A 19,317-nucleotide genomic window follows, 5' to 3' on the forward strand; every position below is an offset into this window, starting at 1 on the left:
ATACACAACCCTGCTAAAGCCAATGTCTGTAGTACAGTCCAGGAGCATGGTTAAACGAGGCTCACTTCTGTCTGTATTGCCAGGACATACAGTGTTTTAGCTATTGTGCGGGGTTTCTGAGTTTGAATCAACTCCCTGACATGCTAGTTTTTACAGTATAAATAGGATCTTCTGCCAGAGGTGGCATTGTTGGGTCACAGGATCTATGCTTTGGCCAGATTTCTCTTGAGGAAACATGAATATTGATTCCCTGTTTCTCAGATAACCAATCCAAGTTCTGGGTCTACAATGAAAATCTTGGTAATGGGGATCTCCACCAACAAATGAAGTCATCTGGTAAAAGTGTCCCAGGAATATCTGTAATATTTCAGCCTCTCAACAATCTTATTTTACTCTGTGCTTGTCACCTTAACACCCTGCTGCACAAACAAAGCCATTGATGCTTCCATGGGCTTCCTGCTTTTGATATTCTTTAATAATTTTTCATTTGTTGTTATATCTCTGGCTATTTGGTCTCTAGATTTAGCCACTGTTCTCTTCACCCACCTCTTCTCATAATAAAAGTACGATGTTGAAGGACTGTGATTTGTGTAAACCTTCGCTCCTAGCTCCAGAGGGTAACAGCTTTCTCTCTCTTGCAGAATGTTTACCATGTCTCTGGGAACTTTCCTTCTTCCTGCTCTCTGTTTCCTGGGGGCAGTGATTCCAAGGGGACTGCAGTATGTCACCTTTTCACACAACACCACAAAATTCCTTCACCTGACTATAGACTCTGAGTCTGGGACCCTTTATCTGGGGGCCACCAACTTTCTTTTCCAATTGACATCAGACCTGATGATGGAGAGCGCAGTTCAAACTGGGCCAGTTTTGGACAGCAAAGATTGTCTCCCCCCTGTCTCAAAGCTGGAATGTCCCCAGGCACACAACACTGACAATCACAACAAGCTGTTACTGGTGAACTCTGTGCAGGAGGAGCTCATTGTGTGTGGCAGTGTGCACCAGGGTATCTGTGAAAAAAGAAGCCTCAGATCCATTGACCACGTTCTCTTCCGACCGGAGAGCCCTGGAGACACTCAGTATGTGGCTGCAAATGACCCAAATATCACTACTGTGGGACTAGTAGGCCACTCAAAAGATGACGTGCCCCTGCTGTTTGTGGGACGAGGGTATACCAGCAGAGGGGTTGGAGGGGGTATCCCTCCTATCACCACCCGAAATCTCAGGGCCCATGTGGGGGACATGCAAGGGGCAGACTCTCACTCCATCTTCTCCTATGAAGAAACGGCTAAGTTGGCTGTGGGTCGGCTCTCTGAGTATAACCACCATTTCATCAAATCCTTTACCCACCGCTCCAGCGTTTACTTCCTGTTTTATCGCCGGGATCTGAAGTCCCAGTCACGGGAGTACAAGACCTACATCTCACGAATCTGTCTGGATGACTCTCACTATTACTCCTATGTGGAATTACCACTGCTCTGTAGAAGCAAAGAGAAAACATACAGCCTACTGCAGGCTGCTTATGTCACCCAACCAGGCAGTGATCTGAGAAGAGGGAGGTTCAGCACCCAAGGAGAAGTGCTGTTCACTGCCTTTTCTGCCTGGCAGGCTTCGTCTGGCAGACTGAGCGAGGAGTCTGCACTCTGTGTCTATTCAATGGAGGAAGTGGACCAACTGACCACTCGGACCAGGGATGTTTGTTATACGAAGGATGGGAAATCAGAGAAGGGGATAGAAGTGGCATATATTGAATACGATGTCAGTTCCAACTGTGTCCAGCTGCCAGCGGTAAGTGGCTGTCCTGAGCCTGATTATTGTTTACATTGTGTCTGTGTTACATCCTTCTGGCAGTGTAAACAGGCCTAAAAATGAGTGTAACCGATTTTGCACCCTTTTCAAGGCTTCTTTACAGTGACAGAATGGTGTAAAGGTGCCTTCCTGTAAAGGAGAATCAGGACGGATGTGTGTGCATGTGTGGGTGGTGGTGGTGGTGGGTCATAGTGGCTCTCTAATGCCATGCGGCGCTATCTGCAATTCCAGTGTAAACCCCATTTTCCAGGGATTTATAATTAAATATGTTATGGGCTGAGTGCCATCCCCAGCTGTGGGTCTGTAGGAGCTAGTATCTTAAAGGACCCTGAAAGAACAGTCTATAGCTCCCACGCTACTATTAGAATATGATGTGGGAACAACTGATACTTTCCATTCAAACTCCTATCTTCCTACCACCGCTTGTTGATGCCTCTGTTCTTCCACTCCCTCAGCAGGTTTACCAGCAGAGAGAACTGAAAGAAATGGGTCACATCCTGCCATGTGGGATGCATATGGAGGGGCCAGCCTCCAGGATTGGATTCAACCTGTGGAAACATTGATTCTTGAAACCCCTAGTTATAGTGTCTTGAATTATAGTTTTTAATGATTTTGCTGAATCTGTTCCATAGGGTGGGGTGTAGTTATGTGCCTGACCCCTTGGATCCCAGACAAATGTGAAGAACACAATATACATTACAGAGGTTTCATGTGAAAGAGAACAGGAACAAAGAGATAATTTAAACAAAAGCAAGTCTCTTTGGCAGCAATTCTTTCTTTCACCATAAATCACTAGTCCTGGAAAATTTTGTGTTTGAAGAATAGTTGTCCCCACAACCTAGCTCCTCTTTCTTTTGGATTCTGTAAGACGTTCATAATCCTCTTTACGGGCATCACTTACATTTCTATGGCAACAGAAGGATGGGACATATTCACTGCAGGAAAAAGGAATATGAGTTGATAGTATGAAATAGCTTGAAAACCCTGATTCAAATAGGTATACTAACTGTTTTTGTTTGTACTGTGATATCATCAGCATTTAGAAGCTAAATAGGAGTTGACCTGCTCTGTTCTTGGAAGGGGGACTGCTAAGGAAAACCTAAATAGTGCAGGAAGTGTCCCTCTGAGACACTACTGGATTCAGTGCTCTAGCATGGTGCTGGAGATTACTTCTTTTTTAATCTGAGAACTAAAATCTGAGGCCTTGGCCACTTGTGGTTACTGAAATCCCCATGCCAGTTTTCAGTAGAGTAGGGTGTTAATCTAGTGACTTCCTTTAAAGGATAGTACATAGTATGCAGTCATCTTCTAAGTGTTGTTTTACAAAGCATGCAAGAGGTACTGCAGACTTTAGGTCTCGGGAATAATGTTAATATGGTCCAAAAGCACTTTTGAGAGTGTACCATTTCTGCTGTATTTGTAGCAGAGTTTAGAAGGCTGGCAGGAGAGCCTAGGAGTGAAGCGGGAGGCTCAGAGCAGAGGGGGCCTGAAATGAGGAAGAATATTTGTGAGTTGAGAAGCAGGGGATGCTGTAGAGTTCATGTAGAGATTCTTTGATAGGGTAACAAGCCTTGAGGATGGGAGGAAGCGGTAGACATGGTATATCTTGATTTTAATAAAGCTTTTATACTGTCCCACATGACCGTCTCATAAACAAACTAGAGAAATGCAACCTAGATGCAGCTACTATAAGGTGGGTGCAAAACTGGTTAGAAAACCATTCCCAGAGAGTTGTTATTAGTGGTTCAGAGTCATGCTGGAAAGGCATAACGAGTGGGGTCCTGCAGGGATCAGGTATGGGTCTAGTTCTGTTCAATATCTTCATCAATTATTTAGATAATGACATAGAGAGTACACGTATAAAGGTTGTGGATGATGCCAAGCTGGGAGGGGTTGCAAGTGCTTTGGAGGATAGGATTAAAATTCAAAATGATCTGGACAAACTGGAGAAATGGTTTGAAGTAAATAGGATGAAATTCAAAGTACTCAATTTAGGAAGGAACAATCAGTTGCACACATACAAAATGGGAAATGACTGTGTAGGAAGGAGTACTGTGGAAAGGGATCTGGGGGTCATAGTGGATCACAAGCTAAATATGAGTCAATAGTGTAACACTATTTCAAAAAAAGCAAACATCATTCTGGGATGTATTAGCAAGAGTGTTGTAAGCAAGACATGAGAAGTAATTCTTTTGCTCTGCTCCGCTCTGATTAGGCCTCAACTGGAGTATTATGTCTAGTTCTGGGTGCCATATTTTAGGAAAGATCTGGACAAATTGGAGAGAGTCCAGCGAAGAGCAACAAAAATGATGAAAGGTCTAGAAAACATGATCTGTGAGTGAAGATTGGAAAAATTGGGTTTGTTTTGTCTGGAAAAGAGAAGACTGGGAGGGGACATAACAGTTTTCAAGTACATAAAAGGTTGTTAGAAGGAGGAGCAATCATAGAATATCAGGGTTGGAAGGGACCTCAGGAGGTCATCTAGTCCAACCCCCTGCTCAAAGCAGGACCAATTCCCAACTAAATCATCCCAGCCAGGGCTTTGTCAAGCCTGACCTTAAAAACCTCTAAGGAAGGAGATTCCACCACCTCCCTAGGTAACCCATTCCAGTGCTTCACCACCCTCCTAGTGAAAAAGTTTTTCCTAATATCCAACCTAAACCTCCCCCACAAGAGGATAGGACAAGAAGCAATGGGCTAAAATTGCAGCAAGTGGGGTTTAGTTTGGACATTAGGAAAAACTTCCTGTCAGGGTGGTTAAGCACTGGAATAAATTGCCTAGGGAGGTTGTGGAATCTCTCTACTCCACAGCTACCCTCTTTGCCCTTAGGCTTCCTATTCTACCTAACAAACTAACATACAGATGGTCAGAGACATGCACACACCATGGTCATCCACGGGGGTTGAACCCCAGACCTTCATGTTTTTATGCATTTTCAATACAATCTGCATGCTGAAGTTGTGGTGCTGCACAGAATGAATGAAATCAAAGAGTGGGGATTTCCGAAGTGCTTGAGGGAGTTAAGTAACCAACTCTCACAGGCAGTTTTGAAAATCCTCCTTCCAAAACAAATAGCGCATAATACTCTCCTGATTGAACTGGATGGGAGAGGGATATCGAGGGGTCTAGTATTCCAAGGTCCCTGCTGTACAGTTCAGGTTTTATCTGCCACATAAGACATGGGATCTTATTAACAGATTTATCCAATGGCATGTGAATTTCTCAGCAGACTTCATCCTCCACCATTCAATGTGTGGACGCGGTTGTCATTAAAATTTTATCTAACAGCATGTAAACTTCTGTGCCAGCTCCAGCCTGCTTCATTCAGTGTGTGAGTGGAAGCGGCTGTCAATGAACATTTTATTCAGAGGGAGTTTAACTCCTTCAACTTCAATGGCGGCAGCTCATACATTATTTAGGAATAATGCTAATTAAATGTGTACTTTGTGTCTCCTTGTAAACTAGCTTCTGCACAAGGTTTATGTTGGAAACCTTTTCCCGGGTTAGCATCGGACTCTATTTTCAGTATATGGGGATAGAAATATTAGACATTTCACAACCATTTCAATACAGCCCTTCAGGGTGGATTTGATTTAAATCACTAGTCAGGAAGACTCGATTTAATCATAGATTTTTACATAAAAGTGCATTCTTGTTGGTTGTTATAACTTTAATACATATTCCTCACAGCTCAGAGATAGATGTAGGTTTAATTTTAGAAGGTACACACTATACGTTTTTAAAGTGATCTATTTTGAAAACTTTTCAGATTAGTTTTACAGCTATATCAGAAAATGAATGATTGTTCGGTTATTTCATTTACCAAAGGTAATTGAAGCAGATATTTATGAAGTCACTGGGAGGTGAACTATCTCCAAGTCAACAAGTTAATCATTAATATTTGGAGGATTTTCTTGCCATGCTGTATTAGGAGGAGAACATCACCAGACAGACATTTAAATTGTTTTATTTAACTAAAACAACGTTATGTATTCTGGATTTTTTTCTTCAACAGCAAACATATAATATTTTAACAAAACAAGCATATGAATTTTTGAATTTAAACATTCAAGTTTTTTAAAATCAGGTTTGTTTTTGTTAAAATTGTTTTTACCTAAAATAGTTACATGAAATATTAAAACAAAACAAAAAATTAAAGTGACTATGTCAGCCAGGTCAACATGAGAAACTTAAAATATTGGCTTCTGCAGCTAACTCAGTCGTCCTCACCTTCATTTTCCTGTTTGTTCATAATCTGGAAAAGAAAAACAAGCTTTCCTGCTTTTTCAGGTCCCAAACGATTTCTCAATTTGGAATGAATTAGTCCAAAGGAAGAAAATATTCTTTCTACACCAGCAGAAGAAGCTACTGCTGTTAAAAGTGAGATTATCACTTCAACAGTCTCTGAATCCAAGTGCTTAAGTGACTTCCACCAGTTCACTGGTGTGACTTGCTTTAAAACATCAGCAAACATATATTTCTTGAATGGTTCTTATTCATAGAATCATAAAATATCAGGGTTGGAAGGAACCTCAGGAGGTCATCTAGTCCAGTGGTTATCAAACTAGGGCCACCGCTTGTTCAGGGAAAGCCCCTGGCGGGCCGGGCCGGTTTGTTTACCTGCCACGTCCGCAGGTTCGGCCGATCGCTGCTCCCACTGGCCGCGGTTCGCTACTCCAGGCCAATGGGGGCTGCAGGAAGGGCGGCCAGTTAACCTAACAGGTAATCCTGCCATCCATCTGACAAACAGAGGCTAGGGACACCATTCCTTACCCATCCTGGCTAATAGCTATTAATGAATTTAACATCCATGAATTTATCTAGTTCTCTTTCATGGAGGTTAAATCCATTAATGGCTCTTACCAGGATGGGTAAGGAATGGTGTCCCTAGCCTCTGTTTGTCAGAGGGTGGAGATGGATTACCTGTTAGGTTCACTCCCTCTGGGACACTTGGCATTGGTCACTGTCGGTAGACAGGATACTGGGCTGGATGGACCTTTGGTCTGACCCATATGGCCGTTCTTATGTTCTTAACTTTTTTTTAAACATTACATGAATATATTGTCTCATACTATAGAATTAGAATTTATAATCCCTATTCCATGATGAGATATCTTTGAGCTATAATGTATCTTAATTAAAACCATCTTTAGATAGGTTTTTTCCTCAAAACACATTTTATCAAAAATATCCGATTTAAATAAAACAATTCGATTTTTTGATTTTTTTTTTAACTCATTGATTTTTATCCACCCTTCAACTGGAAAAGCATTTACTCTGCTCTCTCTAAAGTTTTCAGAAAAAGCAACTTCACCCTGAAAGTTTGTTGGAACATTCTGAAAACATACAGGCTTATTAATTAGATTTAGGGTGAGAGTATGGAAAATAAGCCTTATAATTAAATGCTGGTAGCAACCTTACCTATGCAGAGGCTATTGGTCACCATTAATTAAAAGCATGACTGAGGCTGCTGCAGGACTTGTAAGGGCTACATAGCTCTTGTGAATGCTGCACAGAACCAGGGACAGGACAGTGAAGTACATGATATGCATTGTGGGCTCAGTACTCTAACTGGATTGCATTGCGAGATGTTGCTGGCAGCAGGGAGGGAGGGAGAGATGGACGGAGGACTGGGATCTCACAGCTTGTGAGATCTCTGGCTTAAAGTATTCTCTGCTACATTTCTACTCACTGAAATCTTTTCACAGTATAAATGGTTATAGCTATAAAACTATCAGAATTGTTGTCAGTGAATAAAAGAAGAGCCTCGGTCCCATTCTGTGGAGAGGGACAAATATTCATTGTGGTCCACTGATTGGGGTTACATAGTTAATCCCACACATGGTCCCCACAGTGCACTGATACTGATGGGAAGTTTGTGCAAAGATCATCTCCTTATTAAGTAACCAGACTTTGTTAGAAAAGTTGCTGTTGCATTCACCATCACACAGAGAGAATGATGATGCTGGGCCGTTGTGGGCACAGCTGTTCCTCCCTTTTGGCTGTTTACATGAATAATTACCTGTTTTAAACTTTTGGTAAAAGTTGGTCATCATTAGGGTTCAGTGTTAACACTCAATTAAGATAAATGGAGTAGTCCACACATTTTGTAGCGCTGTTGGTTTAGGATGTATAAGACAATACAGCATCAGGGTCCCATTCAAAAGGCTCTTCACAACTATAAAGGCTTGAAACTTTTTTTAAATGGAAATTCAGATGTGGTACAATCTCAGTCTGCCATATGGACAGTGTAAACACATTTTGTGGCTAGGAGCATGACATCCCAGCTATACAGACTTAAATGCCTAACATTATATATGGTGAAAAGATTACTGGCTGCAGTTTTAAAAACTGCCTAATAATTGGGTAACCGGATAAATAAAAAAGCAATAAGTCGCCAGGCCTAGATGGTATACACACAAGAGTTCAGAAGGAGCTTGAGAATGAAGTAGCTGAGCTGCTAGCAGAAATATGCAATCTCTGATTAAAAACAGGTACTACATTTTGGGATTAGATGATAGCAAATATTGTACCCACTTTTTAAAAAAGCTCTAGATGTGATTTGGGGAATTACAGACCAATAAGTTTTGCATCTAAACATGGTAAATTGTTTGAAACAGTAATTAAAAATAGAATAATACCACAGCTGGAAGATCATGATATGATAGGGTCTAATCAACATGGTTTTTGCAATGGAAAATCATGTCTTGCTTATATATTACAATTCTTTGAATGTGTCAATAAAGTAGTGGGTAAAGGAGAAGTATTTCACAGAATTGATTTTGACTTTCAAAAGGCCTTTCACAGGGGCTCTCTTTAGAGGCCACTAAACAAGTTAAGTAGTCAGAGATGAGTAACAAAGTATTGTCCTTGATCAAAAACTAGGTAGAAGATAGGTAAAGAGTAAAAATAAATGGTGAATTTTCATAATGGCAGAAGGTTAACAGGGGTTGCCTTAAGGTTAACAGGGGTTGCCAGTACTAGGTCTGGTCTTTTTTCTCGTATCTGTTAATGACCTGGAAAGGGTGTGAGTTGTGTGCCACAAAATTATTGACATTAATTAAATCTGGAGAAGATTGTTGAGCCCTTCAGAGGGTCCTGATCAAGCTAGGTGAATGGGCAACATGATGATGGCAAATGAAGTTTAGTGTTGGTAAATGCACAGTAATGCACATTGGAGAGAAAATTTTGAATTACTTGTACATGCCACAGGATTCTAAATTAATGATATTGACTTGGGAAAAGGACCTAGGTGTCATCCATGAAGACTTCTGCTCCATGTATAGCTGCAGTTAAAAAAATGTACTTGTGATGCATAAGGAATGGGATGGAGAATAATATCAAGAATATCATAATGTCATCATATAAAGCGAAGGGTTATCCTCAGCTGGAATACTGTGTGCAGTATAGTTCACCCAATCACACAAAGGATATTGTAGAATTAGAGGAATTCAGAGAAGGGCGATAAGAATGATTAGGGATATGTAAAAAATGCTTAGAAAAGAGATAGAAAAGTTTGGGTTTGCGTAGAGGGAAAAAAGGGGGGCATACTAAAATAAACAAAATGGTAATCCTAGAGAGAAGGTAAATTGGGAGCGTCTGTTCTCTGTTTTATATACAAGAAAAGGGAATATTCAATAAGATTGAAATGTGTGAAATTAAAACAGATAAAAGGATATAGTTTTTCCATAGGCACTGGTTTTTACTTTTCCCCAGGGGTGCTCCACCCCTGCTTCGCCCCCAGGCGCTGCCCTCACACCGCCCTTTCCCCCAGGGCCCTGCCCTCTCACTGCTCTCTGCCCTCCCCCAAGCCTCTCCTCAAGCCACCAAACAGCTGTTTGGCGGCACCCCAGATTAGATGATTGGCGACGCCCTAATCAGCTGTGGCTGGTGGGTGCTGAGCACCCACTATTTTTTTTCTATCGGTGCTCCAGCCACGGAGTCGGAGCCTGAGAGTTTTTCACACAAGGCATAATTAGATTGTGGAACTCACTGCTGCACAATATCATTGAGGCCAAGTATTTAGCAAGATTCAAAGAGTGATTGACTTATGGAGGCACTGGTTGTGACTCCGTATTTAAGACAGAGTTACATTGTACACTTAAAGCAGGGATTCCCAACCTCTTGGTCTGTTTGAAAAATACAGAATATCCTACCCACAGCTACTGTACATGTTCTGAGGATTTTATGGCTTATTACAACAATCTATAACCCATTAACAACTGCCCCAGCTGCTTTCCCTCCTGTGGTCCCCCCATAACTGGAAGGGTGTTAAAGGGCCACTTCACCTTGAATGGTCCCTTAAAATAGATGTTAATTACTTATGCTAAACAATCTGTTCCACCTTGTATTTAGCTGTGACACATTTCTCAGACCCGAGGAAGAATTCTGTGTCACTTGAAAGCTTGTCTCTCTCTCACCACAAGAAGTGGGTCCAAAAAAAGATATTCTCTCTCCCACCTTGTCTCTCTAAACCTAGGAAATTCAGTTGATGCAGTTACACCTAAAAGAAACACAAACAAGGTAAGGTAAATAGTGCACAGGGCATTCACATACTCTTCACTCTGTCCCCTGCAGTGATGCCATGAAGGGAGAAGAGGAAAACAATCAAACATATCTAGAAACATCAGTTTAGTCAAATCTGGGAGCACAAAAGTAGCCCTAGCCCTCTGACTATTGCCTGGAATCTCTGCAGGGTGGAGTGAGAGTTGGGGCCTGTAGCTGGGCATTGCTTACCTCAGGGGTTCCCAAACTGTGGACTGTGGCCCGAAGATGGGCTGCAATACAGTCCTGCGTGGTCTGCTGGTGCAACAGTGTGAGGCGTTTGAGAGGGATGTAGAGGGTGTTGCTCCCCGAAACTGTATAAGTTGATAGTGGGGGGCACAATTTAAAGATTCAGTCGCCCCCTGAACAGTTCGAGTCACGCCCCCTCATCCGGCAGGCCCCCTCCCACCTGCAGGGCATGTAGCACCGCCATGTCCGACTGGGAAGCGGACGGTGAGGAGGAGTCCCAGGCTGGGAGCTGTCCACCAGTCCCCTTTGCTGGTGGAGCGGTGGCTGGGGATGGCCCCTCCCAGGGCCAGAGGAGCCCAGCACACCAGGCGGGCAGCAGAGGGCAAAGTGGAGCCGGTGGGTGGATGGAAAGGAGAAGGGACCGGTCCCAAGAGGCAGCGGCTCCCAGGACAGCTAGAGGAGGCTGGAGGGTTCACGGCTGTTCCCACTCTGAGCTGCCACAGCCTGAGATCTGTGGCTGTCGGGACCTCCGGAGCATCAGCCCTGTGGTCCCCCTGGGACTGGGGCTCAGCGGTGCTGCTCTGTTTCCGCCTGGACAATGCTGTGATCGGGATCGCCACAGGTAATGGCTGGGCCTGGCCCGAGCCCATGCCTGGCCCCCGGCTCTGGCAACCCCGAAACCTTTCCTTCCTGGGCAGGGGGTGCCTGTGAGGTGCACCAGGGTGCTGGGTGGGAGACTGTGGCTGGGCTGCCAGGTGACGTGCTTGCTTACCTCACACTTTGGATTGAAGCGTAACCTTCACTTTGGATTTCCTGGGCTTGTAACACTTGGTTTTGAGGTAACCATGCCATCCCTGTATTGGGCTCACCCTAAGTCTTTCCACACAACCTCAGCTGGGAATAAAATAATTAAAAGGGAGAGGCAGTGACTCCCCTGGGCCAGAGAGAGTGAGAGTGGAGCTCCTGGCACATAGGCCTGTGCTTAGCCCAGTAGGCCCCAGTCCATTGTCTCTTGTGTGTTTAGGAGTGGACCCGGAGGGGTTCGGCTCTGCTCAGCTGGGAGTCTCCCACGCCTGCTTCAGGGAGGCAGCTTTGAGCCTTGTCCCAGCATGAGGCCTCTGGGTGTTGCCTCAACAGAAATCCAAACATTCCTTAGCCCCACCCTGGTCCCTGGCGGTTGCACTAGGACCCAGGTGTGTGGGAGCAGCAGCAGGAAGCTGGTCTTGAACCCACCTGCCCTTTGCCTGGCAGCCTAAGGCTCTGGGAGGGGAGGGGAAAGGGCAGGGCTGGGACTGGGGCGGTGTGCAGTGCAGCACAGACCAGAGCACTGAGCTGAGTTCAGCCAGCTGGGACCCCAGGGCTGTGCTGGCCATGCCAACCCCCTCTGCACGGTGCCTGGCTGGGGCTGGGGGGCTGAGTGGGAAGCCCTGAGTCAGGCGCCCTTGTTTTGGGGGCTGGCTACTCCCTGGAGGACCCAGGACCTGGGAGCCTTCTCTGCAGCCTTAAAATACTGTATGGGAGTATTCTTTTTGGGTTTCTTGTTTAGTGTCCATATATGAAACATCATAGTGTAAAAAAAACTAATGAAAATCCCAGACCTCCCCCCCCACACACACACAAAAAAACTCCTAAGTTACAAAGGAGTTATGGTTGAGAGCACCCATCAGTAAGTTAATGGTTAAACGTATTACAGGGTTGTTGTAATTAAATTCTTTAATTGCCTATACACCAATGCTAGGAGCTTGAATAACAAACAAGAATGGGAATTGCTCTTTTATTAGCATAAATTTGATCTAGGTGGTATTACTGAAGCCTGGTAGGGTGATTTGCCTGAGTGGAATGTTAAAATGTTATAATCTAGTTAGGAATGATCAAGTGGGCAAAAGGAGAGAGGGAATGGCACTCCATGCCAAAAATGGCAATACTGGTTTCTGAGTCACTGATAACTTGGAAGAAAAGAACTTGAATGCTTATGGATCTCTGTCTTAACAGGTAAACCACAAGATGGGGTACTAGTGTGTGTCAGCTACAGAGCATGAAATCACATTAGGGAACCAGGATTGCTTCTTAAACACTTATGTATAACAGGGAAAAAATCTGCATGATTGTGGGGGACTTCAGTCTGAGTGACACATACTGGAGGTCTCATGCTGCCATTACTGAAACACCCTCAGAATTTCTAAATATTATAGATGACAATTTCCTAACACAAAGTTTGCATCCGACATAGGGAATTTTGTATTAGACCCAGTGCTGACAGACTGTGATACTTCTGAGTCTGAGACTGCTTAAGCCTGATGAGTCAGCCCTGAGCCAGAGAGTGTGATGAGTCATCAGAGGCAATTACCTGCAGGTTTTGTGATAGGCCCTACGCCATTCAGCCAGGGTTCAGCCAACCACAGGTGAGGACCCATGACCCCAAAGCAGGTATATAGGCTCCTAAGGGAAGCAGTCTCTCCAGTCTGCTCAATATTGCTATCTGACTGGGAGCATTCCCATTGCCTGTAGTTTCAACAGACTGCTCATGCTTCAGCTGGCTGCCAGGCTACTCGGACACACGCGAAGAATTGATCACAAAATTAAAAATCAGTGGTAACTTAGGTGCAAGTGATCATGACTTGATCACATTTGCTATATGCAAACAAAATAAAGTTTAAAGAAGTAATATAAAATAAACTTGGTGCTTTAAAAGGGCTAATTTCACAAAAGGTGAAAACAATTATGAGCCAAATCAGTGGCAGAAAAAAAATGAATGATAATTGGTAAGTGTTTAAGAAGACTTTACTAGATGGCCAAAAAGACGCACTCAAGAAAGGTCACATTGGTTAAAAAGTCAGCCTGGCATAGAGGGGGGTGTGAAAACTATATATATATATATATATATATATATATATATATATATATATATATAAACTGAACAAAAGGGAAGTTGATAGTAATGAATATAAATCAGAAGCTAGGAACTGTAGAAAGTTGATAAGGGAAGCAAAGTGACACAAAGAAACGTCTATGGCCAGCAGAGTTAAGGACAAAAGGAGGGTTTTTTAAAGTTTATTAGGAATGGAAAGAATCCTAACAATGACATTGGTCCATTATTGATAGAAATGGTAGAACTGTCAATAATAATGTAGAAAAGCCAGAAGTCTTCAATAAATATTTCTGTTCTATATTTGGGGAGAAAACAGATGATGTAGTCATATCATATGATAACACACTTTCCATTCCACTATTAGCTCTTGAGGATGTTAACTAGCAGTTATTAAAGCTAGACATTTTTAAATCAGCTAGTCCAGATAACTTGCATCCAAGAGTTTTAAAAGAACTGTTTGAGAAACTTGCTGGCCCATTAATTTTCAATATGTTTTGGAACACTGGGGAGGTTTCTGAAGACTGGCAGAAAACTAATGTTGTGCTAGTATTGAAAAAGGATAAACAGGATGACCCAGATAGTTATAGGCCTGTCAGCCTGAAATCTATCCTGGACAAGTTAACAGAATGGCTGATATGAGACTTCTTTAATAAAGAATTAAAGCAGGGTAATGTAATTAATGCCAAACATGGGTTAATGGAAAATAGATCCCGCTAAACTAATTTGATATCTTTTTATGATGAGATTATAAATTTGGTTGATAAAGGTAATTGTGTAGATGTAATATACTGAGACTTCTGCAAGTCATTTGACTGGGTAATGCACAACATTTTGATTAAAAACTAGAATGCTACAAAATTTATATGACACATTAAATGGATTAAAAACTGGCTGACAAGTTTCAAAATCAAATTGTAAATGGGAAGTTATCATTGAACAGGTGTGTTTCTAATGGGGCCCTACAGGAATCAGTTCTTGGCCCCAATGCTATTTAACATTTTCGTCAATTATCTGAAGAAAACTTAAAATAATCACTAATAAAGTTTTCAGATGACACAGAAATTGAGGGAGTGATAAATAATGAAGAGGACAGGTCACTGATACACAGCAATCTGGATCTCTTGGTAAACTGAGCACAAGACAACAACATGTGTTTGAATATGGCCAAATGTAAATGTATACCTCTGGAATAAAAATGTAGGCCACGATGGGGGACTCTATCCTGGGCAGCAGTGACTCTGAAAAAGACATTGGGCAGGGGGTCATAATGGATAATCTGCTGACCATAAGCTCCCAGTGCAATGTTGTGATTGAAAAGGCTAACGTGATCCTTGGATGCATAAATAGGGGAATCTTGAGTAGGAGTAGGGAGTTGTATTACCTCTGTCCTTGGCACCAGTGCCACCACTGCTGGAATACTGTGTCTAGTTCTGGTGTCTACAGTTCAAGAAAGATGTTGGTAAATTGGAGAGGATTCATGGAAGAGCCATAAGAATGATTAAAGGATTGGAAAATACACCTTATACCGATAGATTCAAGAAGCTCAGTCTATTTAGCATAACAAAGAGAAGGTTAAGGAGTTGACTTATTCTCCATGTAGGTACTTATGAACTGTGATCAAATATTTAACAATGGGCTCTTCAATCTAGCCCACAAGGATATAACAAGAGCTAATGGTTGGAACCTGAAGCTAGGCAAATTCAAACTGGAAATGAGGCATCAATATTTAATAATGAGGGTAATTAACTACTGGAGCAGTTTACCAAGAGTTGAAGTTGATTCTCCAACACTGGCAATTTTTAAATCAACCGTTCTAAAATATATGGTCTAGTTCAAACAGGAGTTGTTTTGGAGAAGTTCTATGGCCTGAGTTATACAGGAGGTCAGACTAGATCAGAGGTGGGCAAACTACGGCCCGCGGGGCCGTCCTGCCCGGCCCCTGAGCTCCCAGCCGGCCCCGGCCCCTCCCCTGCTGACCCCCCTCCCCCACAGCCTCAGCTCGCTGTGCCAGCAGTGTGGCTGGCTCTGGCCGGACAGCGCAGCTCAGGGGCAGATTTACAAGTCAACACAGGATGCCCTGGCACGGGCCCCCCAACAACAGGGTGACCCAGGGCCGGGCACTCGGGCAGCTCAGCCCTGGCGCACTCCTTGCGGGGGGGGAGGGGTGCACTGCCGGGACAGGGTAGCAGGTGGGAGGTGCGGGTGGCGGGAGCACGGGGAACGTGGGCAGAGGACTCGGGAGGAGCTTCGGGCGGCCGCGCAGCCGGACGGAGAGAAGCGGCGCTTTGAAGGGGAAACCGCTGCTTCTCTCTGGCTGCACAGCTGCCCCTGCTCCTCCTGAGTCCTCCGCCCATGTTCGCAGGGCCACATTCCGAAAGGGGCTTGGGGGGGAAGAGGATAGGGGATAGGGTCCCGGGGGGGCGGTTAGGGGCAGGGGATCCTGGGAGGGGGCAGTCAGGGGACAAGGAGCAGGGGGGCTTGGATGGGTCGGGTGTTCTGAGGGGGGCTGTCGGGGTGGATAGGGGGCAGGGGGCAGGCTGTTTTGGGGGCACAGCCTTCCCTACCCGGTCCTCCAATCCGTTTCGCAACCCCGATGTGGCCCTCGGGCCAAAAAGTTTGCCCACCCCTGGACTAGATTATCACAGTGGTCCTTTCTGGCTTTGGAATCCATGAATATCTCAAAACCAAGTGTTATAAACCCAGGGAATTCAGGGTTAAGGTTACAGTTAGGCCTGGACTATACTTAAAATTTAGATCAATGTAGCTGTATTGCTAAGGGTGTGAACAGTCCACACCCCTGAGTGAAGTAGCTATGCTGACCTAACCCCCAGTATAGATGCAACTAGGTAAATGAAAGAATGCTTTCATTGACCTAGCTACCATCACTTGGGGAGGTGGAGTTCCTACACCAATGGAAAAGTCCCTTCCATCGGTGTAGTCTGCATTATGCCTATATAGCTACAGTGCCATAGTTTTGCCAGTATAGTCCCCGTAGTGTAGACTTAAAAAGTAATGTACAGTTAGGGCATTCAGACAATCTTCACTCTGCCTTGCAGTGATTCCAAGAGGAGAAGCATGTATGGAAAAAGTCTTTAAGAAAATCAGTTTAATCTAAACTCACCTGAAAGATGATCGCACAGCATCCCCTGGAAACACACTGGGGTGGTGTTTAGGAAATGTCTCAGTAAAAACTTCTCTCTGCTGAATTTCCAGCACCTAGGTGTGTCTCTCAAGTATTTACCTAAGCCACAGGTCTGAGTACTAGGAGACCTAGATTCTTCTGCAAAGGAATAAAGTGCTTGGGGCCACCCAGGATCTGTTGAGGGGGAGTGATGTCTGCACTTTGCCTCAAATTGTCACTGATTCACAGTCAGGTCTTGGGTTTATCCCTTAACCTCTCTGTGCCTCACCTTCCTTTGTAAAGTGGGGATAATACTGGACTGCCTCCAAGGGGATTTAAGGCTCAAATAATTTACGTTTGGGATGAACACTGAGATGCCTGGGTGGAAGGGGATAGGGAGGGCAAAGGAGTAATAGCTATTAAAGATCCTGGTTTCCTTTTTGGAATGGTCTCTCCTTTCTTCTTTCCTCCCCCACAAAGGACACTTTGGACGCGTACCCCTGCGGCTCGGACCACACCCCCAGTCCCATGGCCAGTCGGGTGCCTCTTGAAACAGCCCCCATCCTGGAGGAGCCGGAAGCCCGTCTGACTGCTGTGGCCGTGAATGTGGAAGATGGCCACACCATTGCTTTTCTGGGGGACAGCAGAGGCCAACTGCACAAGGTAGGAGTTGGCTTGGACAGGCAGCACAAAGAAAAGGCATTACTGGTGAGGGTCAGGCGTGGAGTGGTGACAACTGAGGTGCTCCTATTGTGTGCTGGAGTCCTAAAAACAGAAGTGTCAGAACCCCAGAGATGGTGGAAGCTCACTTTGAATGGAGGTGGAGCTGAGGTACATATCTGGGGGTGTGGGGGAGGCAGTGCAATGTCCTAGGAGGGCACACAGGAGCAAAGGGAGCTAGATGTAGTTGCGGGAAGGTGGGAGGATGATAGGGGGAGCTGGGGGAGGCCCAGAGGAGCAGGGGGTGACTCCCTGCATAGCCCATCCCACCCCTGTCTTCTCCCTATGTTTGCCTAGCTGGGGGCTCTGCTGTCTGGATGGCTTTTCTGTCTAGCTCCCAACATCGCCCAACTCCAGTTCCGCTCTGGGCTCCTGGTGGATCTGGCCCCTAAGCTCACTTGCCTGGTCCAGCTGTTATGCTTATAAGAAGCACACGGGATCTTTTTCAGGGTAAATGGCAATACGCCGCATTTATTGGAGAGACAACAATTAGCATATGCATTCAAACACACACACCCACACCCACCCACCCACCCACCCACCAGTTGATGTTATAGTTACCAATCCAGAGTCCGGATCAACCTGGTGGCCAGCTAGGTTGATCATGGGTAGAGAGGAGCCGGTTTCTGTCGGGCGCGACACGATGCTCTAGGGAAGTCTTGGCAGGACGAACCCAAAGTTTCATGGCAAAGCACCTTGTTTATATAGTGATCTTCCTTCATTGGGACCAATGAGCTTTGCACCATCATGCTGTAATCAATTGCTGTTTGACGAGTGCTTGTTCTTAAATTGTTCTTCTCATCCTTTATTTTTTTCTTTCATCACTCTCTCAGGGAGTTACCCCATGCTGGGTTTGAACACAGCTATCTTGTCCCCATTGATGGGTGCCTGTCTCATCTTTTAGAGTCTGCAATCTGCCCTCCTCTGACATCTCAATAGGAGCATGTTGCAATCTCCTGGCGCCTTTACATCCGTCCCTGATTCCTCCCTAGAACATCTGATCCGGTGATAGCCTTCGCACTTATCTTCTAACACACACCTTCCTCATTCACACACAAAACAGGATTGATTTACACAAAGCATTTGAACAGGAACATCAAATTGCAATGCAGGAGAAAACAATCATTGCATTCTTTTACTTATTTCAAAATGCTAAACCTACAACACGGTGGTGACCCTAAAGGTCTGTCACTGCCTTGAAATCAGCTTCAAACACAAGATTCTGGCTGATGCATCTTTACCCATGGCACACTAGGTCATTCCTTTCTGCTTTCAGAAAGGGTGGCTGGTAGGATATGGTCAAATCATACACCAATACATTTAATGCATGCTACATTATTATTCTTTGTCCTTCTTCTAAATGATGCAAAATACAAACATAAAATCCTACTACTACACAGCTACAGCATCCCAGGCTCCCTCTGTGCTGACCCACCTCTGAGTGCCCCCTACCGGGGCCCAGCACCTGCTGGCTTGGAGGACCCTTTGCATCCAGTGAGGGGAGGGAACCCCCTGGCCCAGGACTGGAGCCCTCCACCAGCACTGGAATTGGGGCCCCACTCAGCCCCTGCACGGAGGCTGGGAAGTGGTTAGAATTAGCAGAAGTAGCAGAACGCTGTTCCCATTCCCCAAAAGAGTGCTGGAATGGTATTCCAGAGCACTCCGGCAGGACTGGAACACTGTCCTATTGTGTGCCCATTGTTTCTTTATCTCTGGGAGGAAGGATGCACTTGTGGTACACTTGGACTGAGGTGGAGATGGACACAGGAGACGGAAGTGTTGAGTGTCTCTGGGTTAGGCTAAAAGGGGTAAAAAACAAGGGTGATGTCATGCTAGGAGTCTACTACAGGCCACCCAACTAGGTGGATGAGGCTTTTCTTAAAACAACTAACAAAATCATCCAAAGCCCAAGATTTGGTGGTGATGGGGGACTTCAACTATCCAGATATATGTTGGGAAAATAACACAACGGGGCACAGACCATCCAATAAGTTCTTGGACTGCATTGCAGACACCTTTATATTTCAGAAGGTTGAAAAAGCTACTAGGGGGGAAGCTGTTCTAGAC

At 44.6% G+C, this 19,317-nt stretch overlaps 1 protein-coding gene across 4 annotated transcripts in view; it reads left to right on the forward strand.

Annotated features, from left to right (window-relative positions):
• PLXNB1 (plexin B1) overlaps positions 1–19,317 on the forward strand; it is a 138,529-nt gene that overhangs the window by 28,424 nt on the left and 90,788 nt on the right. For all 4 annotated transcript variants that reach the window (XM_029913384.1, XM_029913386.1, XM_029913387.1 and 1 more), the window contains 2 exons: positions 642–1,785; positions 17,011–17,193. In XM_029913384.1, the coding sequence (XP_029769244.1) occupies positions 643–1,785; positions 17,011–17,193 (1,326 nt within the window). In that variant the 5' untranslated portion in view covers position 642. The remainder of the gene's footprint in view (positions 1–641; positions 1,786–17,010; positions 17,194–19,317) is intronic.

The sequence above is a fragment of the Terrapene carolina genome, unplaced genomic scaffold (genome assembly GCF_002925995.2).
Source record: "Terrapene carolina triunguis isolate 2854851 unplaced genomic scaffold, T_m_triunguis-2.0 Scaffold627, whole genome shotgun sequence".
In the NCBI taxonomy this organism is placed as follows: domain Eukaryota; kingdom Metazoa; phylum Chordata; order Testudines; family Emydidae; genus Terrapene; species Terrapene triunguis.